At 42.7% G+C, this 24,821-nt stretch overlaps 2 protein-coding genes across 3 annotated transcripts; one reads left to right on the top strand and one right to left on the bottom strand.

Moving 5' to 3' along the window:
• The first annotated feature begins 6,964 nt into the window (after positions 1-6,964).
• Positions 6,965-18,674, top strand: MED4 (mediator complex subunit 4). 2 transcript variants are annotated; one of them, XR_012584453.1, is made up of 9 exons: positions 6,965-7,225; positions 9,550-9,616; positions 9,963-10,133; positions 10,492-10,549; positions 11,520-11,606; positions 12,325-12,456; positions 15,166-15,384; positions 15,969-16,216; positions 18,163-18,674. XR_012584453.1 is itself a non-coding variant. In XM_074565517.1 (7 exons), exons 1-7 carry the CDS (start codon positions 7,137-7,139, stop codon positions 15,336-15,338), a joined length of 777 nt encoding a protein of 258 aa, XP_074421618.1. In that variant the 5' UTR covers positions 6,965-7,136; the 3' UTR covers positions 15,339-15,937. The 2 variants fall into 2 exon arrangements, 1 of the variants encoding a protein (XP_074421618.1); XM_074565517.1 differs by lacking the exons at positions 15,969-16,216; positions 18,163-18,674 and having other exon boundaries at positions 15,166-15,937.
• On the bottom strand, positions 18,018-21,322 carry NUDT15 (nudix hydrolase 15). The gene is made up of 3 exons (XM_074565536.1): positions 20,938-21,322; positions 20,655-20,845; positions 18,018-20,006 (listed from the first exon to the last, which is right to left on the bottom strand). The coding sequence occupies exons 1-3, from the start codon at positions 21,171-21,173 to the stop codon at positions 19,861-19,863; spliced, it is 573 nt and encodes a 190-aa protein (XP_074421637.1). The 5' UTR covers positions 21,174-21,322; the 3' UTR covers positions 18,018-19,860.
• Between the last annotated feature and the right edge of the window lie 3,499 nt (positions 21,323-24,821).

The raw sequence follows: 24,821 nt of genomic DNA, 5'->3' as shown, positions 1-24,821 counted from the left end.
CCACAATCTACCAAACAGCTTAAATATGTGCTTAATTGCAAGCAACGAGTCCGAAGCTTAAAGCTAAACACAGGGAGAGGCATGCTATTGAACTGAGGGCAAAAAAGCTCAGCACTTCACAAGGTCAACCCTTGACAAAACTGAGCTTTAATTTCTTGAAGTACCATAATTGTTCATGTGTCTCTGAGGCTTGAATTTGGAAATGAGGGTGACTGTTACTTCAAGGTGTATGACTCAGGCACTGAGTAACCAGAACAAAATCAGAGACAAGGGAGAAGCAGAAGAAGCACAAGGGATACTGTGGGGGAAGAAGCAGACGACTGAGTAAGAGGGTTCCCTGGGGTGAACTCCTTGCCACACTACCTGCAGATGCCTATAACTCACTGCTATGGCATCCTTTTCATTGCCAATTTCATTACCAGATAATCTAAGTGTGATTTACGAAGCACCTGGGGACAAGAATTACGTGCGATCCCAGCCTGGTCACCTTCCCTCCTATGGTAATGGCTGTATTTCTTACTGAGGTGGGGGCAGAGCAGGTGAGGGTTTATGAAAAGAATTTGGTGAGTTAAAGAGAAAAAAAAACGTGTAAATTATTCTCCTGTCATGACACTTTTTAGGGTCTGTAAAAATGTGACAGATTGTGCTGGTTGCTTTTCATATTTTGTATTCCACAGTGCATTTTGCATATACGCTTTATGTGCCCAAGTTCATGCCTACAAAGTGGCTCTTAACGAGGCACTTTCCAATGCCAGTGTTGCCATATAACGTCTGAAATTCTGACAAGCAGCTTGGATCCGAGCAAGATTCTGTGTCCTTACAAGGCACATGAGACAAGTCCTGGCACAAGAAGCTTAGATTAAACAGGCAAAACACCCAGGATCCTTGCAGAATGCTCTGGATATCAGCGATACAATTATTTTAATTATGTATGAACTCTTGGCAGATTATTTTCATTGACTGCCACCTATCTGGCACAAGGTGGCATGGTAAGACTCCATGGATTTTAATGACCTCATGTCAATACTATTTTTGCAGTTTAAGCCAAAAAGGAGATGTGACAGGAGTAAACATGGAGTTAGGATTTGCCTACTGGAGGAAGGTTTAGTGGGAACTTGAGACGCGCTCCCCAATTCTGCATTGAGAATGCTACTTCCATTTTGCTTCATCCATTTTGCAAACAGGTGAGCTGACTCTCTAAAGGCCTCCCTTGGCCACCAAAAAGCATCCACATAAGTCACTAATGAAGAATGACTTCTTGACTTGAAGAAGCACTTCAATGTGCTTTTGGTATCTGTTTTTGGGGGTGATCAAAACTATGGAAATAACCCCTCACCTGGCCCTACCACTAACCCTTGAATGACTCATTTACAGACATAATAAATCTGCCAGCACTTAAAAGAAGAGCGGAGTTCCTTTCTGCGTGGTATGTTAACGTCCAAATAAATGGCACAGTACTGAAGTAGAGGTCCATGCATGTAATTGTAGAGCCTGCTTCACACGGGACAGACTACTACTGATGGTAATAATCTTTCCCAGGCTTAATAGCTATGAACTCTCCCCTCAATTCACATGGAACAAGCATTGTTAGTAGTTTGCTAGATTTCAGAATCTCCCATGGGATGCTGCTTGGCTGCTGAGTACAAGTCATTCCATAATTGCTTTTGGAATAGTTTATCATGCTGTTTTCTCAGCTGCCAATAAAAGCTTGTCTCACTTTTCCCAAGACTCATCTTTCACAAGGAGTTTTACCTCTACCCATCTCCAACTGCTATGAGAGAAGCCACTTTTTTTTTCATTTTTGCTCTTGTAGGTTTCTAAAGAAATCTTCCTTTTTACCTTCACCCCAGAACTCGGTCCTTGCAGCTAATTTAAGCCAGCAACCTCTATTTCAGGCTGGCATTCTGCACTTTCTGAATCTCATGGGCAGAAGCTGGTGTCAGATGGAGGTATTTGAAAACCTGTCTGGAAGTTACAATACTGTGAAGCAGGTGAAAAACTTGAGTAGCATCTTGGAGATCAGAAGATGAACTCACCCAGTTAAAAGACAGGTGACCTAGTCTAAACGGGAAGAGATGACAGCTTTTATCTTTAGCAGGCAATGGGGCACAATAAAAGGATGAGGGAGGTATGGGAAGAGATTAATCATAAGTAAATTACAACTCCTATCAGCCTAGCTGGAATTCAGCATGTGGGAAAGCAGGGACTGCTGCTGTCATTGCTGCCCTTGGATTTTTTTTTGTGAGGGGAAGTAAACAACTCTAAATTTCAGCCTGGCTTCTATAGAAGCTTGTGTGGGTGTCCCAGTAGTTTTTGGTAAACAGGTTACAGCAGGAGCCGCAAGGAAAATAAGGGTTTTTTTCCAAATAAACAGGTTTAACTTAATGAATACTCAAAATTAATATGTGTTGGGGGGCTACCCCAGGAGTCTCATTATCCCTAATTGGATGTTTTATTTCATGAAGTAATCAGTGTTAACTTTTAGCTTGGTGAGGGAAAAGATCTCATATTTAATTGCCCCCCAAATTTTCCTTTATTCCTGGGAACGCTTGGCAGGATTGTGACTGTCTCTAGTGGCCAAGCTGTCAAACAAGCTTTCCCTTTTCAAAAGACATTTTTTTTTTTTCCCCTCTCACTATCCAGGGCCAGTTTTGATTCTCTCTCCCACTCTGCACCTCCTACTTCATAGGCAGCACCGGTCCCAACAAGCCCTCCAGCAGACTGAAAGCCGCGACTGCTTTCTGCCTGGGTGACTTCCTGTCTTGGAGGCCCTGTGCCCAAATTTACGCCAGCAGAAACCAGTGTAACTCAGGTTTAATATAGCTCAAAGCAAAGCTAATTCTGTGCTGGAACAGTCTGGAATGGCATACCAAACTCTGGTTTTGGCCATACGTACTAGTGTTTCACACTCCTTCCACAAAAAAAATAAGCTTTGGCTCATAGTATTACCTATTTTTTACCTCATCCTTAACCTATCCTAGAATTACAATGGCTAAGCAAAACCTCCCTTTTTCTTATCTCATGAGTCTAAAATTGCTATCCAACATAAGCGAGCAGGGAAACAAAGTTTTCTTTTTAAATAGCAATAAGAAATGGATGATTTATCAGAGGCATTTAAAAATATTAATGGTGTAAAGACAGCTTGACAAATAAGGGACGACTATTCTCATCTCCACAGGCCGAAGTACAGCTGTGGCATCCTTCCAAGCAGTGCTCAAGATGTTTGATTTCTATTTTAGCTGATATTTGACAGAAAGGATTTTATTTTTGTGCTATCTAGGGGAAGTGGAAATGAGTATTTGTTCTGTCCTTTTTCCTACTTGCTCTCCTTGCTCATTCTCCTGCCTTCTTATTTGTACTGTTTGTAATGTTTTATTACATGTGGTCAGACACCTGAGAGCCTTCAGGAGTTATGTATCTTCTGTAGTCAATATTTTCCACTATTATTTTAAGGTGTGGTATACCAAACACTTAGCAACTGAACACTTGATGTTTAGTGTCTAGAATGTATAAATAAGACAGCTGCAAAGCACTGTCGCCTGGAAATGATACAGTCTGAAACACCTATCTGCTTTGGGCTTCTTACATGAGGTTCTCAACCTCCAAGTTCCGAAGTGATCCTCTAGTTCATGAAAAGTAAGATAGTAACACCAGGAGTTAAGAAATCACAATACAATGTTGGAAGAAAAGGCTTTGCACCAGAGGAATCCTAGGCCTGAATTTCACTTAGCTAGGAGTATGAGCAGCATCCCTCGTTCCCTTGCCTGGCCACATAGTCCCTTGTGTCTAGTGACCTACCAATGGCTAGCCCTGAAGTCAACTGCTTCAACGAGCCCACCAGACAGAAAACAAATCCACCAGAAAAACAATGGTTTTCCATTGAACTCATTTGCTCACCTGATTCATTCTGCAGTCTCACAGTCACTGGACCTCACATTACAGGGGAGCGAGATGGAACACATGCCTGGAGAGAGATGGAGAAGCCTGTACTTTTCAGCATTAGCCCACAGTCATACAAAATTAGTTGTAACATAAAAGCACACTCTGAAGGCATGGTTCCATACAATAAGGTTAGGTTTCACTCACTAACCCAGAAGGAAATTAATATCCCCGCAGTTAAATATTCCTCAGTCTTGTTATTGAGTTGAATTCGTTCATGCAAGAATATGGCAAACACCAAGGAGGAGCTAAGGGAGGGTGAAGATCTGCGGTTGGGAGATGAGGAGTCAGCAACATTTCAGCTTCTCAGCGCTGGTAAACTATTAGATCAGCCCAGCTGCTCATGGATCTGTCTACAGGAATCAGTTTGCTCTGCAGATCATCACTTAGAGGCTGATTCTGGAAGAGACAGGACTCAACTGAACGGGATAAAATAATTTATTTTTGCTTGCGCTAACAGGTTCTTAATAATACATTCAGTATGCCATTGGAAAGACAATCTGAAACGAAAGAGCTCTGAAACGTCTGATAGTCCCACTGTGGACGGAAAGATGCGTTCATGGCCACACAACCTAAAGTGTTCTCAGACTACTGAAAAAAATCAGAAACAATGCTTGGTTATTCAGTAGGGCATGAGCTTTAAAGAAGCAGATCTGGCTCAAAACCAACACAACTATGAAAAAAGTTTACTCAGGGGAAAGAAGGCCAAAAGCACTGAAGAACTGAGGAAACAGAGGAACCAACACTGGGGAAACAGAGGCTCTGTTGTTTTGTGTGGGCAAGCGTTTCAGAAGTCTATTCAGCAAATTACCCACTTAGCCTTAAAGCAATGGGCCTATGGGGCAAGTTTGGGGCACGAGCCCTCTTCACCCGGCCTTTCCCTTTGTCCTGAAGGAGACGACCCCTCTGACACAGTCTCAATGACATTCTGTGTCCTGGCACAGCCAAGCATTCCCCGCTGCCTCTGGTCTCACCCTGTCCTCCCACGCAGATGCAGCTGCACAAGGAAGTCTCTGCCTATGAACCTGCACTTCCCAGATGGATCCTCAGGGCAAGTAGAGAGGAAGGACTGGGCAGTAGAAAGCAGCTGGATGTTCACATTGCCCGGAAGAAGGGCAGCAGTTTGGGAAGGGGGGAGAGAAGGGTGGCTGCTCCAGTGAAAGACTGATAGTATTGGCCTGGTTGGGTGGCAGAAGTACTGCTGTCAAAAAGAAAAGGGGGAACAGGCTCCCGGACAAAAGGAGAGGGAAAAATCAGCCTACAGGAACCTCCTATAACTGACATTCACTCTTTGGCATGTCAAATTCGGGTGTCCTATTAACGCCACAAGCTTTTAGCTCTGGTGAAACCGGTATTATATCCCTGAAATAGATCAGAAGTATTTCAGGTCTAAATAATTCATATGTCAAAATGAATGCGAGAAAGAAAATGATTTAGCGGATGGATTGCTTTGTTTTCAAAGTTGCTATTTCTTTCTATTTATGCACCCATACAGACACTCTAACAAATCAGTGAACTGGATGCACAAACAGATCGCATCGCTGATTACATCTTTCCCTCAACAACATCAGGGAAATACTGTGGAAAAAAAAAAAGCAAGCAAAAGTTATTTAAAAGGCAGCACTGTTTGATGAGATTTTATCTGCTGGGTAGTTTAAAGAGTATTCCCAAACTATCTGCAATCAGAACATTGAAGATTGTTGTATATTGTAAATGAATTTCAAATAACTCCTGTTGGCAGAGTTTTAATCTTCTCAGGGTTGCCAAATCTCATTGCTTTATCACAAATATCATAATGCTGAATTGCTAATTTAAACCACTATTCCAAGAATCACTGACTACTGAGTTTCTTGCCCTTTTTTTTTTTAAGTAAGTGTAAATTTCTCAGGGACATACTTATGGCGGAAGGTAAAAAGATAATCAGAGCAAGTAGCAGCGTCAGGCATGTTATCATTCGTCTAGTGCTTTCTCTAATGAGGAGAGAAAGGGATTGCAGTTTGCTGGCAGGTTTTTGCATCTGCCTGCTGATACAGAAGGACATAGGACTTGGGGACTCACTGCTCTTCCGTGGAAGTGCTCGCACCGCTTATAAACCCTGGCCCCAGATGAGTTTTCACTCCGTGCTCCCCCGTCTGCCCTCCACCCCAGCTTCTCTCTCATTTCATGAATATAAAAAATTCCACTGGCTTCGCTGTGACCCCACCCAAAGCTAGAGGCCTGTTTACAGCACCAGCTCATATAAAGCAACATTTAAAAAAAAAAAAAAAACACAGTATTTTTTAATTATAGCTCGACTGCTGGCAGGATTGAGGGCAGGATTTGCATCTGTTACCTGCCCCGATCATCCTGTGCAGACCTCTGTAATGGATGCAAAGCTGCCTGTAGCCTCCACGGACAGACAGGTCAGCACAGGCGGCACCGGCCTGTCAGGCAGGTCACCGCTAGCTTCTGCCGCTTAGGGGACAGCCAGCCTATGCAAAGGGAGCTCTTGGCTCTGCCCGACTTAAAACTCAGGTTTTTGTTAAGTCTTCAGCATCGGCCGCTTAACTTTCTTCAGCCATTAGTAAGCCAACATTTCATCCTCCATCTGATGAAGAGCACCTAAAGGATTTTTGGACATCAGGACCCTCAGACAGCACGTTAAAAAAGTTAAGACGTGATTCAGCCACGAGCCCTTTCTTTGCAGTTTGTTTTCTGTGTCGTTAGTGTACATCTGCACCTCATTTAGAGGCTCTTCCATGGAAACCCGGGCGGCTGGAAATGCATTCAGAAGAGCAACAAGCGCAGCTCCCCGTGTAACGACCCAGCGCCCGCAGAGGGCCTTTACAAACACGCATGTGGCCTCGCCCAGGCAGATGTGACCTCCTTTCCCCTCACACCCACGGCTCGCCGCGACGAGGACCGTTCATCGCCCCCACCGCCGCCGCTGCCACCGCCCAACCCTTCCTTCCCTGGCCCCTCCCCGCCTCAGGGCGGCCGTTGTCCCCCCACCCCTTCCCGCCCACCGCGCGCGCCGCACGGGGCGGGGAAGGGGAGGAACCGCCCTCCCGGCTGCCGGCCCGCGTCGCGCATGCGCGCGCCGCCCGCCGGTGCGTGACTCCGCCGCACGGGGGCGCTGCTGGGCCGCCCGCCCGGGCCTGGCGCCGCTGGCGGCGGGAGGTGGTGGTTCTCGCTCGGGTCCGCGTCCCGCGATCGTGATGGCGGCGGCGACCGGCGGAGGTGGGGAGCGGAGCAGCACCCGGGACCGGCTCCTGGCGGCGCTGGAGGATCTCGAGCTTTTGGCCAGGTACCGCTCCCGGTACCCGCATGGGATCGGTGGGGGTGAGGGTGCCTGGCGCTGTGCGTGCGCGCGGAGCCTCCGGCGCGGGCGGCGAGAGGATCGGGGGGGCCTGGGGTCGGGCTGTGAGGGGATCGGCCCGACCCGGCGCCTCGCTGGGCTGCGGGGTGGGAGCAGGGCACGGCCCGGCCCACGCGTTTCCCCGCTCTCCCGCCGTCCCCAGGCCGGCTCCTGCGAGAGGGGTGTTGGGGGTGCCCCGGGGGGTAGCTGGGTCCGGCCCTGCCCTCTGCTCCACAGCTCTCGCCCGGGCAGGGAAGCGTCGGCGGCGCCTCGTTTCCTATTTCTAGAGCAGGAGAGCTTCCTTAGTCTTCCACTTGCCTTCCTTTCTTGGTTGACACCTGCATTTCCTGTGAAACGCACCCCTCCCACCCTTATTTTAGGCATTGTATTATTCACGAAAAATCATACTTAAGTCAGAAATTTGTAGTATTGCGTGGCTAAAGCCGTTTTGGTCGTCGCCTGTATTGGTGTTAAACTCGCTCCCAGTAGGCTGCAGAGCTCGTCTTTGGAGAGATATAAATGCTCAGTTACTTAGTCCATGGTCTTGTGGCTGGACTGATAACACTCACCCAAGTTGTCCACCATGTTGTGGAGGCACAGGGGCAGTGCAGTTAAACCGGTTCCTAATTATTGTCCTCCTCCTCTGGAGGAGAACAAGAGCTAAGGGAAACTTTTTTCAGGGGGAATAACTCATACTATCGATGTGGCTGGCTCACTCTATGTGACTACCACCTGTAGGACAAGGAAAATATATTGGTCAGTTGCTCTTGTTTCTGGTTAGGTTTTATTTTCAATTTTAGATTTTATTAGGACATACAGGTTGCTGGAGAACATGTGGTTTTAAAAACAAACAAACAAAAAGACTTGCTCTTTATCTAAACTTTTTTTTTTTTTTTTAAATCTTGGGACTAATATGCTACCATAATGAATCCAGAGCAACCCTCAGCAGCATTTAGTGAATCTTCCTGTTGATCAGCAAAGTGTTGCAGCACCGTGGAGCTAGGCCTTTTGCAGTCATGGTACTGGCTTGGTGGTAGGGGCAAAAATTAAGCAGCTTGCCTGGTCTGTAACCTTTGCATAGTTTTGAATCTGCATCAGTGCATTGTCCAGCTAACACAGGACAGAATTACAACCCTTCATGACATCAGCCTTGGTAGCAGTACTTGACCTACTTACCACAGATTTTATTTGCTACTGCTCAGTGTTAGTCAGGTAGAATAAAGCTTTAGTGATAGTGACAAGTTTCTTTATTCTCTAGTTGTTTTAAATCATTTTAGGGTTCAGCAGTGACCAAGTGACATAGACCAAGGTGCTATTTACAGCTTTACTGGTGAGGGTTTTTTTCAGACGTTTAGAAAAGTACCTGTTTTCATTTTAAGGTTCTGGCCCCACTGCTGTATTAGTTGTACCATCCCATTGAGCTGCTCGCACTGGACCAAGCCAAGAAGGACAGTGTTTTCAGATAGACAGTTATTCGTGCTTAGTGTTGAACTGCCATCCGTAGCCTTAGAAGGCAAATAAGTTTGCTGAATTTACAGAAAGTGCCTTTTTGCATAGTGGTCCTGTTGTTTAGCGAGTCCCCTCTGAGGTTCTTGATGGCTTTTCAGAACGGTGGCAAAGTAAATGGGTACCGGGTACCTCAAAGCATGATCAAGAGGTTTATTTGAGAAGCACTTCTAACTTAGCACCAGAATATTATTATTTTTTTTGGTATTTGTGTATGTTTGATATACAACTGGTATACCACTGTGGAAATACTTGTTGTTGTAAAAGTAGTTTCACGACAAACTTTAGGTGCTTGAAAGCATAGACTTAATTGCTCTAGACCCAAGTGTGAAACTTGCTCTGTTGGGAAAAAGTGGAGGAAAAGTAAAGAAGTAAAATAGTGAAGAGAACTTCAATGCCCTCTTGCAACAAACAAAGGGAGTAGAAGTAGGATATGAGTGCATTTCATTGTGCTCTTTCTTCTCTCGGCTTCTGCTTATGTCGTGTGTAGTTCAGCAGGAACTTAGCACATTGCATGAGTACAAATACACATGAGCACTTCATGAGCTCAAAGAACAGTTACGAAAACATGCTCCAATCATGAGACTATTCACAGAATTACTCTTAGCTGAGAAATCCCTGCCAACACTGTACTTTAAAACCATAACATTTTAAATTCCATAAATACTTCTGTAATGATGTCAGTACTCTGACAATTTTGGGATGACTTGATGTGATTTACAAATAATGTCCTAGAAAATTGTGCAAACACAGAGTTTTCCTTTCAGGGAACTAATTGAAATTTTGGCAATTTCAAGAAACCAGAAGCTTCCACAACCGGGAGAGGAGAGCCAGGTAAACTGACCTAAACTGTATTTCTTTGTGTAATCACAATGCTTTGCTTCTAATTTTTTTCTTTTTCTTTCTTTCTTTCTCTCTCCTTTTCTTTCTGTCTATACTCAGGCTAATGGTGATGATGAGGTTTTGGCCCCACTACAAAACCATTCTTGGTCCTCATGTTGTTTGTTTTTTGTTCATTTATTGTATGCTTCATAGGCTGTTTCTACAAACAGAGGAAGAAATTTTGTTTAATTTTTCATACAAACTCCTATGGATGTCAGTTGCTCTTCTTTGCAGCACGATGGAGGGTGTGTTGTTACTCTAGCTAAATTAAAAGTTCTACAAAACTCTTGTTCAATAGATCCTGGAACTGCTGATTCAGAGAGATGGAGAGTTTCAAGAGCTAATGAAGTTGGCAGTTGATCAGGGGAAAATCCATCATGAAATGCAGCTTTTAGAAAAGGTAGTAGAAAAAAGGGATAATGATATTCAGCAGCTGCAGAAACAACTAAAAGAAGCAGAACACATACTGGTAAGTTCATAATGATGTGTTTGCTTTTGAGCATCTACTTGTGAAAAAGGTGGTTCTGGAGGAAGTGGTGTTGTGTTAGTTTGAGAAGATTTAAATATTTAAAACTTTGTAAGAGCTTAGTGGGTTGGGGTTTTTTTTCAGTAGTCGAATGCTGTTTAGTTATCATGGTATTCAGTTTTGTTTTATAATGCAAATTTTCTTCCAAACCTACTTTACTTCTGTATATCTTGAAAATGTTCACTGAATAGTTTCTCTGTTAAAATGCAATTAAATGCAAGGGTTTATTCACACAGCCAACTTTATGTAGAAGTTTACAAATTAAAGATGCATTGAAGGTTTGTTGTTTTTTTACAACTAGGCAACAGCTGTTTATCAAGCAAAGGAAAAACTGAAATCAATTGAAAAGGCAAGAAAAGGTGAGTAGTCACGATTGTATATACTACGTAAATGCAGTTGTAAAGAAAGTTGCTAGTGAGCTCAAGTTGTTTATTTTTAATTTTTTTTAATTCTGCTATCACAGATTTTGTATGCTTTGTGTGTAAACAAATTTCCATTTCATTATAAACCTATAACCATTTCCTCAGAATAAAGGCACAAATTAATTACTTCTTGTGGCAAGCGTATCTCAATATTAAATTTAAATTAAAGTGTCTCAACACTCTTCTTGAACTGATAATACTATATCTGATTACCTAAGTGTCTCATCAAGTTGCCTCAGTACGTCTGCTGAGGAAAGGGAGAGAAAGTTTGTGTGCGTATGCTTTGTATTTGAAAGACTGACTAGCTAGTGACACTGGTTTGTATTTGTAGCAATTCCTGCCACTCTGTGGCACTTGGCCAAGCAAAATGGACTTTTTTTTTGGGGGGGAGAAGCATTTTGTTTGTTTTTTTTTTTTTTTTTTTTTACAATGTCTTATCATTTTGTTATACCTCTTCATCTATAAAATGCATGAATTTCATAAAGTTTCTCTTAGTAAAATACAGGCACGTATTTAGAAGGACTGCTACGTGTGTGCTCTACAGTTACTAGGCAAACAAAAAAACCTCTTTACTACAGAAAATGTCATAATAAAGCAGGTGCTGAAGTTTTCTTACGAATTGTGTTTGTCAAGTACACTGCTTAAGAGATTGGTTTGTATTTTTCACAAGGTTGAAGAACTGTTGATATTGAAGGTGTACTGAACTCCTGGCTGTAAAATCAGTTCCCTGCAAAGCTCTTCCTTGCATAATCTGAGAATCCTCTAAGTAGTCATTGCATTTGAAGCATGCTCTTAATGTTTGCCAAAATTATATTCCCAGTCTTTTCAATATTAGTGTCAAATATTCTGAAATAATCGAATGATGCAATCTCTGGAGAATATAGTAACTTTCCTTCCCCTTTTCCAGGTGCTATTTCCTCTGAAGAAATAATTAAATATGCCCATAGGATCAGTGCTAGCAATGCTGTTTGTGCCCCTCTGACATGGGTACCAGGTAACTATCATGTTTATGACAACAGGTTTTTTTGTGATAAAGCATGGTCAGTATTTGGCCTTGCAATCTTTTATATAGTGAAAACCACTGTGGTTTATCAGAGTAACATTGTTTTGAGCTGTTATATCTGATATTTTCAACAAAAATGGATATCCAAAGTCCTGTAGATTGTAAGTACATCTTCAAAAGACTATGTAACTGCATGCTTACATTAACTGACTGGCCTCCTCTGCTCTCCTTTGTTTGCTTTTTTTCCCTGAATTTTGGCCCCAATTATAAGGTATAACCAAGTATGTTAAAGGTCTTGGTTGTGTTCCCTCCTGACCCTTACAATATTCTTTACAGAGGATGTTAGTAATCAGTGGAGTCAGAAGCAGGTTTTTCATTATGTCACATTTCAATTTTGGGGACTGTCCTCCTTGTACAAAATGAGAATGTGTTTTTTCCAATTCCTGTCTTTGCTGTTTAGCTGTGAAGTAGCAGGGAGAGCAAAGATAACTTTTTCTGTCAAGTTTGAATGAACAAAGAAAGTCTAAGTGCAAGACACAGACTTGGATTTTAACAAAACAGGTGTGCTGCTCATTGTTGATCCAAATAGTCATAGTGTGGGTTTTTTTGGTCAGGAAACTAGGGACTGAAGAAAAAGTTAATGCCTGCAAGACAATTGTTAAATGTTTAAAAATATGTTGTTGTGGGTTTTTTGTTTTGTTTTTTTTAGGGGACCCACGTAGGCCATATCCTACAGATCTAGAAATGAGGAGTGGTCTCTTGGGTCAGATGAACAACCCATCCACCAATGGAGTTAATGGACACTTACCAGGCGATGCACTTGCAGCAGGCAGACTGCCAGGTAAGAGAAACTCAGTTTTGTTTTGCTTTTCTTTATTCTTTGTACAGTCATAGCAATTACAGGTTTCACTTAGCAAAGGCAAATAGGCAAATCATAGTTAAAATAATGAAAATTATGGCTCACGTTGTTCCCTAGCAGCAAAGATTTAGTAAATAGAGTTAACAGTTAGACATTGCATAATTTTATTTCATGCTAAATCATACTGCAGACACTACAACTAAGTCAATGTAAACAAAACTCACTTTGTTACCCTTCAATTCACCTATTTTAAATTGCTGTAAATTAAGTGTTATCAAATCATATTAAAAAGAAGCATTTTCAAAGTAAACTTTCCTTGGCAGTGATGACAAAGTATGGAATTGTGAAAGCTGCATTCAGAAGAAAAGGGGTGTATTGTCATCCCCTGTCTTAAGTCTGTAGTCTATATGGCAAGACGTTGCTTAGAAGTTTTGTACTGAAAAGACATTACAAAGGACAGCTGATAAGGTCATACTTTGGATGTAGGAATTGAGCTTTAATCCCTTAATTGTTTAGCAAAACGCGCACTTCTGCTGACTTTAGTGGGATTGATTTATTCATGCTAAAATAGAATTTAGCAGTAAGTTAGAGTAACTGAATCAAGAGTTCATTGGTTCTGTACCTGTGCAGCACTAATCTACCATGGTTAGACTAAATTGTGGAAAAATTCTTGGATTCATAGGAGATCTGTAACAGTTAAGCTGCTTGCAGGTGTTATGGAAAGCTTGTTTTCAAAAATTGTACTGAATATATTAAAAAAACCCCAAAACTGCATTGTGATTCCCTTGGAGAAATAGCAAACTTGGATTTTGTGTTTCCAATCATCTGTATAATCCTCTTGTCACCTTTTAGAGAGTTACTTGAAGTTCTGCATCATCTCACTTTCTAAACCCTTGCCCTTGGATAAAATGGGTCAGTGAACCGAATAGGAGTGGGACCCTGACATCTGTCCATAGCAACCCAGCAGGGAAATGCTGAGGATGGGCCCATGTATCTTTTCTGTTCTTTTGAAATATGGTCAGAGGAGATGTTAAGGTTGCGTCTTCCTCCTGGAGTTGTTTTGGTAGAGCCCATTCTGGCTGGCTCCTCTGCCTTAGGGCATGCAGACTTGCTTCTTTTATTTTTGAGTGCTGCCTCTGTAAGGACTGAAAGCTCACTCTTTAGGACTTTTCCTTGAGAAGCTGGAAAGTGTGGCATTTAAACTCCTCAAATAAAGTTGTTAGTTGAATCTGGGTCTTCTATGTCAGGGGAAATCCTCTTAATTGCTAGACTGTCAGGTAAGAGGGAAACATTAAAACTGCATTCAAAAGAAAGTAGAGGTCGTCCCAGCATCTTGTGTAAGGATCTTGAATCTGTTGGTGTGTGGAGGAGGCATGTCCTGAGAACGCTTATTATGGGATCTAATCCTTTTAGAGATTTTGGCAGAGACATGTCCAGTTACTGAGTCCTTACTGAGTCTGCAAGCTAGCCACTGGGCTGCTTGGTAGCCTCAAACCTTTGAGGCTGCTTAGCACACACGTTCAACCTGCATCCACTGGTGGGTCAGATTTGTACTGGTGTATCTGGTATTAGGGGACCGTGGCTCTAGTTCGTATGTGGAATCTCAGGTGTCTGGAGACTTAAAGATCAGAAGCTACAGTGTGTGTGGAGTCTGTGCTTCTGAGTTAGGCAGCACCTGAGTGAGAGTAAGTCTACCATATATGACCTTCTGCTTAGACAGTGCCCTCTCTTTCTGTACTCCAAGTCCCACATAGTTGGGCCTTTGTTCACTTCCGACTCTGATGAATTATTTTTAATTCTTGCTGTAAGCGGGAGACAGCTGGTTTCTTCTATGGGATAGACTTAGCTACAGTGCCTAGTAATAAGTGGAGAAGAACTGAAGCACAGCAGTAAGAGCATAAATTAAAAGGAAGGGAGCAGAAATGGCATATAGATGTGTACTGCATTCCATTGAAATGGGAACCATTTTGGGGGCAAGGAAGGGAGAGACTAGGAAGTGTTGTGGGGGGAGAGTAGGTTGGTAGGGAGTACATGATGGGGTGGCTTTGGAGGTAAGAGAAGAGAAGAAACGGTGAGAGGTAAGAGAAGTCAGAGACAGCTGAGGCTGTCCTGGCTGGGGCACAGTGGGGCATTCCCATCTCTCAAGTGTCTCTCTCTGTGGCCCTGGTTTTGTAGTAGGACACTGTTCTTTGCACTTGATGCACCATATTTGCTGTTGGAAAAACGATAACCAAGGTGTTCCAGCCAAATTTGGATAAAACCTTTTACTTTGAATTTCTATGGTCTGCCTTAAGTGTTGTTTTTTTTTTTTATCTAATGTTTTCATCTGGTTTTGCATACTGACAGAGGGTGACCATTTTCATTACTGCTAGTGGTTGTGAATGTTAAGTCAGTTCAGACTGTGCTTTGAAGATGAAAAGCTCTGTGTGAATATATACTGTTTTGAAGTGGAGTGATGAGAGATCAAGAGCCACCTACATAAATGGGCCTCTCTGGCACAGTTTTAGTGATAGAATGGCATATCAATCATGATACAATTTCCAGCTGTTACTGGAGGGTTTCATCTGTCCAAAATTCAGGAAGGATTTCAAGATTTGTGTTAATTTTGAATTTGACTTCCAGTTGAGCTGTCTCGTTGAATTTGTTGATGTACAAAGCTGATAGTTTGATTGATTATGCCCCTTTTTCCAGATGTGCTCGCTCCTCAGTATCCTTGGCAGTCAAGTGATATGTCAATGAACATGCTACCTCCTAATCATAGTAATGACTTCATGTTGGAGCCTCCAGGACACAATAAGGAAAATGAAGATGATGTAGAAGTTATGTCAACAGACTCTTCCAGCAGCAGCAGTGACTCAGACTAGGTACAAGAGGGACAGTATCCCTAAGTAGACCTTTCCTGTGGTGAAGGTACGTTGGATGCTGTTTGTCACAGACTGTCATACCCTTTTGTTATGCTGGCGGCCCTGTGTAGGGAGATGGTAACAGCTGACTCAGAAATAGGGTGACTAATTTAAAACTGTGGACTTCAGAATCTCCCCCCCCCATTAGATGTTCAAGTAAAATGACTGGGAGCTTTCTGCTGGAGGAGAGATGTCAAATTTCCAGTGATTATGTAAATGTGTGAATGCATATGTTTGCAAAAGACATGCTGTATATATATATATACTTACTATACATTAGATGACAAAAGTTCCTGGGAAAAAAGGTGTAAGGGGAATCCCCTTGTATGTTTGTTAGTAACTTTACTCTTTTGATGATAGCCTTTTCTATGGCACAGAAATAAGGCATGACATTTGTAATTTTAATATCTTTTTTTGTTACTGCCTAAATCCATGTTCTTGATCATCTTGTGTGTGCCGAGAACAAAAATATGGCAATAAGGTGTAAAAAAAGAAAAAGTTTGTAATTATTGTAATATATAATGAATGATTTGTCATAAATAAACTCAGCTTTGATGTAACTTTGTTTCATTTTGCAAACTTAAATCTTAGGTGGGTTACTGTGTAACTTCAGTACTCAGCACATTTTATCCCAGTATGTGGTTGAATTCTCATGGAGTTTCGGAAGTTTTTACTCCATTTTCCCCTTTGCAAAATGCCAAGTTGGTATTACAAGCAGCTGAGCAGCCAGGAACTGGAATCTATCCTTTTCAGACGAACTTTATCAGGTACGCAGAGAACTCGGCAGACCCTGAGGCAGTGACATAGTGCCCATGTGCAAGACTTCACCGATACTTTGGGTAAGCATCCCAGGACCCTGGAGATGACACCCTTTGGGGAACACTGCAGGTTCAGCTCCTTTCAGTTCAAAGTGACCCCAGATTCTTTATTCTTGTCATCTATGATTTTTCCAGTTCTTTGAACCTGCTAATTTGTTTACTTCAGCAGTTGCATTTCCTGCCTCAACTATAATGTTCTTTCATCTTTCCAAAGGCACTTCCCTTGGCTTTCCTTTCCTTGCTCTGTTTTGCTTAAGGAATCATTTTATGACAGATACTTTCCAGTTTTCTGATTTGATCAGAGGATTACTTATGTGCACTGTTGCTCATGGCGGTTACAGGTTTCTGCCCTGCAACGAAGCACAGATGACAATTCTCTCGGCTCTTCCATTTTGTAGATGCAGCAAGTATCTGATAAATCAGGTACTTCCTCATTTGCCCAGACACTCTTTCAACTATTGCTGTCAGTAATGCTGCCACATATGACCAGTGTATATACAAATCCCATAAGGATGTAGAAATGAAAAGGACTTCTTCAGTCAGGTTTCATCACATAATATGGGACAGTGTTTTTTGTTTTAAAAGAGAAATGAGGAATTTGGTTTTGTCTTAGCTGTTCCTTTTGGAAGTATTTTCAGAGTTATTAAAATTTCACCTCTATTTTGCAGTCTGAAGTTATCCATATACATATATATTTTAACCCTTAGTCAGTATCATCTTTTCCTCTTTGGTGTTTACCCCCAATGTCTTTATAGAGAACTGTATGTCCTCTTTAATTCATGTTAATCCCAATACATGTGGTCTCTCTCAATCATCCTAATTAACCTTGCCTACCCCTGTTCTAGTTCACATTGTTTCTACGTTGTTCTTAAACATGATCAGAATAATACACAATATTGCCAAATGCAGTTTCTTAATGCTTTGTACCGTGGGATTAGTATTTTTTTCCCTAAATGCCCTGCCCAACATGTCTTATAACACAGTCACCGCTCACTAGTCTCTTTCATCTTCTCATTTATAAGGACATTTCATCCCAAGAAAAGAATACAAATAGAGATAATTAATAGTCATGGAAAGTGTAATGTACAGTCTACCCAAAACTCTTATATGGCTATATCATATGATTCACTAGCTGAGATACGGGGGAGGTGGGTGACTTTTCCAGACATAAATAAGAGTGAACAGAAGCAATGACCACTTCTTTTTCTGGGCTGTTTGCTAGTCTATTAAAGGATTAAATGGGACCAATATGTTACATCTAAGAAACAGGTAAGAATACAGCTCTGTTCACTTAGTATAAAATCAGACTCTGGATATAAGATGCATCCTGATCAGTTTCTTTACATCAGTGCTCCAAACTATATACTGCTCATGAGCATTCTTCTCCATGCTGGATAACTATAACGCCATTTTAGGTGGATTCTGTCTGTTAAAAGCAATTTGGCAAGCCACAAAGTTTTAACTGTGTGTTTTGTTATTCAGTGGCTTAGATGTGTACATAATAGATTTTCCTATTCAGCAAAAGTACCAAAAATCAAAGTAAATGTAACATTTAGTTGAAAGGATGAATCTTAGCAGCTAAAAACTACTGAGGATCTTTTTTTTTTGGGGGGGGAGGAGGTTTGGGGGAGTAAAAATGCATGACATACAAAACAAGTTATTTAAGTTAGGGATTGCTGACAGCTGATTGCAGTAATGCACTGTAGTCGTTTAATCATTCCACTTAGAAAGGATACAGAAACCCTGACATATGGAGATACCGTTTGTGTCCTCATTTCAGTAACTACTTGTATATTTACAACAGACAGAATGAATGCAACCATTAATGATAGCAAAATATTTATTGCATGACAAACCATTTTACAGTGACCTCTGCTTTCCCACCAGGACTTAGAAATGTAAAGAAAATTTAAAATGGCACTAAATCATTTTAATCACTTTTTTTTTTCCATTATTCTTTGGGACAGATGGGCAGGACATCTGTCAACTCTTCCTGCAGCCTCTTTGTTGACAGCTGAACGGACTAATTTTCAGTGTACATAAAGTTGCTTTCCGGAAGAAAATCTCCACTTTTGAATAGAAAAAACAAGCTTTCTACAAAGATATAGTAGTAAAGGAATTTTCAGTGATATTTCCCATTTCAAAACTGCTTTATAACATTATCTTCTTTCTTCACTTCAGAGAAAGAATATCTGTCCTGAGGGAAGTTGTGCATAGTTTATACTTCAAATTCTAAGCAAGAGGCTTGCAATCGTCAGTAGCATCTTTATACCTCGTATCACTCAGTCTGCTTCTCAGCAAAAAGAGCTGTCTCTGTTTAAAAAAAATGTAGTGCAAAGTATGGAAGAGCTCTGAATGCTTCAAGCTCATTTCTTTTAAGAACTGACAAGTCAATTCACAATTTCAGACAATTTCAGACAATTTTAATCTTTCAATATTGTGCTTATGTTTTATTCAAAAGAAATAAAAGGTATCTCAGAACATTTTGTATAATGGGTATATCTAAAGGAAAAAGACAAAAAAAATGTGTTTTAAAAGAACCCTGAAGAGAAAAAAAATTCCCAGTTAGTGAGTTTTTTAAAAGTCATATCCTAAAATTAATTGCTGATGCGCTAATGACTACAGCTGGAAAAGAATCAAATTTGGTTACAGATTCTAGGAAAATAAAAAATATAAACTCATTGTTTCTGTGTATATCTTCTTTGTCTACTGTAATTTCATTCACTACCAATTCAATCATTTAGTCACATCAAACCGAAAATTAACAATTCTGTCGAGTCCCAGTAGCTGTACAGAATTACACGCGTCTGTGCTGTTTAATACTGACAACCCTCTCTAGCCAGAAGTACGACTGTCTGCTGTGGAGCTACACCTACAGATGAGATTGGTTTGTACAACAGTATTGGTGTCAGCCTCGCAGAACACTGTGGGCACCTCTCCATTATATTATTAAGAATTTAGTGACACGATCAGAAATTAATATCAACTGCAGAGATCTGAAACACTCCTGCAGGTAAATTCTAATGTAACTGAGGCTGCAGAGGCAAGAAGGGTCAGGGAATTTTCATCCCCTGCAACAAGCCACCGCAGCCTTTTCACGTTTATAAATACTCTGATTTACAAGTATGTACTACTGTCAGCAGGAGGACGAGGCACTGTCTGTAAAACGAGACTTTTGTTCATGACAGTATCTTAACTGAAGCTATGAGACAAGGCTAAGTGTAAAAATTGGTCCAACATTTGTAACTATGGGAAAGCAGCATGACATACAAAGTAGTTTTACACAGAAAGCAGGACAGCAGTTTAAACGGATCACTTTCTCTTGGGCCTGGTGCTACAACCGTTTCCAAGTGAGTAAGCTTCTGTGACAAGTTCTGACTTCCAAAGGGATATTCATCTATATAAAGATTAACCAGATAAAACACTATGAGTTTTCTATAAAAGAAAACATTAATTATTAACCACTAGAGCTAGAAATAGCTCTGGAATGAGAGACAGCTGTTGTGTGCAACATGGTAAAAGCACTGAAACATTTGGCATCTTTTTGGCTTTGGGAAAGGTAATATTTTCACACAGACAGAGCGAGCATGATATATGTCCTTTTCTCTTTTACACCAAAAAAAGCGGTCTGTCCTTTAGTTTGTTACATAATGTGCAATTAGTTTCTATGCCAGTTGGTGACTTCCCGTGTACCCCTTGAGATGATCGAGCTCTTCCGTAAAGGGATTGTAACCTTGCTCTCTTAAACAGCGTAAGGCCCAGAACAGTTGATCTGCTGGAGGAAACTCATCCCACTTAACCCATTCCCAACCTGCAGGGAAGAAAGAAAAAAAAAAAAAAAAACGAAAAAGAAAAAAGCCAGAGTGTAAAATTAATCGTGTAACAATTCTGCCGCTGTGAGTCTGGGTGGATTGTGCAGAAATTACCAATGCAAATTCAAGTTCCCTGTTGCATAAAGTTATTTTAAATTTATTACTTTCCTTTCCTTAAAGAAATTCTTTACTGTGAGGGTGGTGAGGCACTGGAACAGGTTGCCCAGAGAAGCTGTGGATGCCCCATCCCTGGAGGTGTTCAAGGCCAGGCTGGATGGGGCTTTGAGCAGCCTGATCTAGTGGGAGGTGTCCCTGCCCATGGCAGGGGGTTGGAACTACATGATCTTTAAGGTCCCTTCCAACCCGAACCATTCTGTGATTCTAAGCCTGGACCCTACCGGAAATGATGCTTTTCTCAGACCTGCAGAATAAACGTACCGGTAGCCACTCCCCGACCTCATTACATCAAAGCGCTTGGCAACAAAGGGAAATATGAACGCGTATTTTCACGCGGCCGAGTCAGAGCGCAGCCGTGCCCGCGCCCCTCCCTGCTGAGGAACCCGAGTGACGTCCCGCCACCCCGCGGGCTGACGTGCCGTGACGTCACGCCACCACCCCCCCCGCCGCCGCGCGCGCGCGCCCCTCACCCTCGTTCTTGTCGGGCTCGCGGTTGCTGGGCTCCGCCCCCGGCTCCGCCTGGCCCTTCATGAGGACGGTGACGTAGTGGTAGCGCGCGGCGGCGCAGAACGCGTTTACGGCGGAGGCGAAGCGCAGGTCGCGCAGGCGCAGCCCCGCCTCCTCCAGCGTCTCCCGCGCCGCGCACTCCGCCAGGCTCTCCCTGCGGGCGGGGCAAGGCACGGCCGCCTTAGGATGGGGCCCGGCCGGGGCCGCCCCGGGGTGGGGGGGTGGAAGGGGGTTCGGGGCTCCTACCCGAACTCCAGGTGGCCTCCGGGGAGCTGGTAGGTGCCGGCCCCCACCGGGCCTTTCCTCTTGCCCAGGAGGACGCAGTTGGGGTGCGCGGGGCTGGTGACCACCACCCCCACGCCGATGCCCGGGCGCGGGGGCTGCGCCGCCTCACCCATGACCGCCGGGGGAGGCTCGGGCCCGCAGCGCGGCAGCGGGCGGGGGGCGGCTCCTCCAATCAGGGGGGCGCGTAACCTGCGCATGGTGATGGCGTCACGGAGGGGCGGGGCGCGTGGCTGAGGCGAGCGAGGGCACCCCCGCCTCGGCCTCCCCGCCGGGCCGCCGGGGGGAACCAGCGTCGCCTGCCCCCGGGTGAGCGATCACCGGCGGAGCGCTGAGGGACGCAGGGCCCGCTCTGTGGCGACACCGCTCGGCGTGGCTGACAGCAGTAGGAGGCAGGGGCCGTCACTTGTGAGGAAAGCAGTGAGCTTACCAGGCAGGCGCGCAAGGGGGAGATATGGCGAAATGGCTTTCCCTTCTGAATTTCTGTGTGTTTGGGGGTGTTTTTTTTGGTCTTTGAATGCAAAGGGACTGGTGAGGTCACTGAGGGCTGAAAAAGCGTTTGTGCAAATGAGGGGCACCTAAAAACGAACGAAGAGTCAGGGTGCCGGTTGGTCTCTGATGGCAGATTTGTTCAGAACTCAGCACAAGGACATGGACCTGTTGTAACAGGTCCAGCGGAGGCCACGAAGATGATGAGAGGGCTGGAGCACCTCTCCTGTGAGGACAGGCTGAGAGAGTTGGGGTTGTTCAGCCTGGAGAAGAGAAGGCTCCAGGGAGACCTTATAGTGGCCTTCCAGTACCTGAAGGGGGCTACAGGAGGGGTGGGGAGGGACTCTATGAGGGAATGTAGCGATAGGATGAGGGGTAATGGTTTTAAATTGAAGGAGGGTAGATTTTGATTAGATATTGGGAAGAAATTCTTTACTGTGAGGGTGGTGGGGCACTGGAACAGGTTGCCCAGAGAAGCTGTGGATGCCCCATCCCTGGAAGTGTTCAAGGCCAGGCTGGATGGGGCTTTGAGCAGCCTGGTCTAGCGGGAGGTGTCCCTGCCCATGGCAGGGGGGTTGGAACTAGATGATCTTTAAGGTCCCTTCCAACCCGAACCACTCTATGACGCTATAACTTAAAAAGTGGCCCTTCTTGGGCTAGCCTGCAGTTTCTGCTGGGTGAAGAGTCCGACTCTGGAGAGTCACCTTGAAATTACTAAAAAAGGAACTACAAACTTAGCTAAACAGAGGTCCAGAGACAGAATAACAGTTCCTCGCTGATAAGAAACCAAAATTTCTTCTAACAAATGTTTACCTTCACTTTCATTTTTTTAAATTATAGAAATACGTAGAATCTAAGACACAAACTTTCATATTCTTTATAAACAGCTGTAAAGTTTGTCAGGTTTTCCCCTTTCCCGGCCTATTGGTCACAACAGAAGTTGTGTATTTTTCCTCACAGGACTTTCAAATAGGTTTTTTTTTAAGGTTTTAAAGTACGTGTGTACAGATGTGTTTATTTACTTACAGAGTAAGTTCCCGGGGGCTTACAGAGTTCCCGGGGCTGAACTGGCTGAAGATTAACCGCTACTTTTTGCGGGATTAGTTTTCTGAGATTTAATTCCCTGAACTGGCTCATTATGGCATTGGATGAGTTCCAGTGTTGGTATGAAGGAATTATCAGGAGCGTATTGACAGTAGTTGGCTGTGCTGTTTAGCTGTAATGTCAGCCCATGTCCTGAATTACTCACATTGGGAAATAAAAAAAATAATAACATCGGGCAAATTGCCAAGCTAACTGACTTTTTGTAAACCAAGCTAATTCATTTTTATCTGTCTTCCAGTACAGCTGGAGTATCCCAATCTCCAGATTAAATGTCAGTCAGTTATGTCAATTCTGTATTTACGTTTTAAGATGACAATGATCTTATGAAAGACTCTCCCTCGCCCACTAAGGTCATTCTGGTCCAATATACTAAAACAGCACAAGGCTGTTTATCTCAAAAATGAAAATATTTTACTTTCTGTGTACACTGTTTTCCTGTACCTTACACCAAACAGCATTTACAAACAAGTCTGAGGGTGGCCCAGTGTCATTCTACTCATATCTTTTTAAATACCAAAAAATATTCATACAATCATTGTGCTTGTTAGAATGGTAGTGGGATACAATTTCTTACAAATATTATATGAAAGTTTTTACGTTCTACTTAATTATCTTTATATTTCTTAAAAACCCCAACCCTAATATTTGTCAGTAGGGTAAGATTCTCCCTTTTTCTCTACCATCCTATTGATCACAACAAGGATGTGAAGTATTATTCCTTTATAGGACGTTAAAATAGATGTTTGGGTTTTTCTTGCTGAGGTTTTGAAATCTGCTTTTATACAGATGTTTGTATTTAATCGCTTAAATTTTTTCATCTTACATTTGTGGTCATTAACATAAAGAATACTGTATGCAAATAAAATACATTTTGTTGACTGAATCTGTTCTAATCGGTTTCACTTCAGGACTTATTTGGGAGGTGGACGTGCGCTCAGATTTTGCCCAGATTATGAAGTAAATACAGGCCAGTATTTCTGAGTTTGATAATGAACAGACATCCACTGAAGAAAAGAGATGAGAACAAGCAAAGAATGAGAAAGTAAAAATGCATCTTCTACTGTAGTAGTATGTTGAAAAGCTTGCGAGGTCATGATTTATATGCTCTTGTAAACTAGTTTATTAATATTTCATCTGGAAAAATACCTGTGTGAGATAAACAGCTAAAACAGTATATTTAAACCAGCACGCGGACAGGCTGCTATTGAAAGAGAGGCACCTACTTTTCAGGCCCAAGCGCTTGCTCCTCATGCTCGCGCTCTTAATGAGGTGGCTGTGCAGTCAACTGGATGAGTGAACTGATCTGGCTCCAAAAAAGATATTTTTTTTCATGAATTTGTTTTCTAGCGTGCTGTGGGCAGCACAGGGAGGGGATGGGGCGGAGTTAGATGAGATTAAACATAGCACACAGCCAAACCTAACTCAGCAAACTGGGAAAAAGATAATTTTTTTCAGCAGGATGGGTTCCCTGATACGACTTACAGCTTTGGTACATGAGTGAGTGATTGAATTGGCACAAGGGAGGCAGTGAGTACGAGCAGCTGGGAACAAGAATGGTGGGACTAACCATGTTAGTGATGGGCCAGATTTATGTCAGATTAAAATAACTACGCAGCCGTTCCCTGAGAAGAACACACATAGAGAATCCATGTCAAAGAAGCAGACGCTGTACAAAAGCTGCTTGAAAAGCAGCTACACAACCAGAAAACATCCATCTTCCTGAGAATCTCATGCACACGGTTCTCTGGCTGTGGAATTTACTACGTGTTCACGCTCGCTTGGCAGAAGTATGAACTGGAAGATGTAAGGATTATGTTTAAATATTTCACATTGCAAAGCTGGCATTCAGAAGCCGGGCGGAATGTGACAGCAGTGTGTGGCATCAAAGTCCTGCCAGCAGGCTGACTGAAACCTGAGCTTGGAAGATGTATGGATTCAGATTATCCCTCCCTTGCGTTTGAGTAGCTGGTTACCCTGAACCCTAACACTGAAAATTTAAAATTTAACATTGTTCACTGTTTCCTCACTTGTATTTTAGCAGAAGTGTTTCCATGACACCCTGTATACCCACTGAATTGCCAAGTCTCTTACCAGAAATCTCTTGCTGTAATGTTACAGCTTGATAGAAATTAGTAGCAGAAATTAGGAAATGTATAACACATTGTTTTTATGTTGAAACATAAATAAGCTCCATCAGAGGTACATAGTAAAATACTGTGATTTTTTTTTAAAGGAAATCAGTAATGTTCTATTGC

This window comes from Larus michahellis, chromosome 1 (assembly GCF_964199755.1).
Source record: "Larus michahellis chromosome 1, bLarMic1.1, whole genome shotgun sequence".
NCBI classification, from domain to species: domain Eukaryota; kingdom Metazoa; phylum Chordata; class Aves; order Charadriiformes; family Laridae; genus Larus; species Larus michahellis.
Note: the sequence above shows the minus strand (reverse complement) of the source record. Positions and strands in the feature narration are given on the sequence as shown.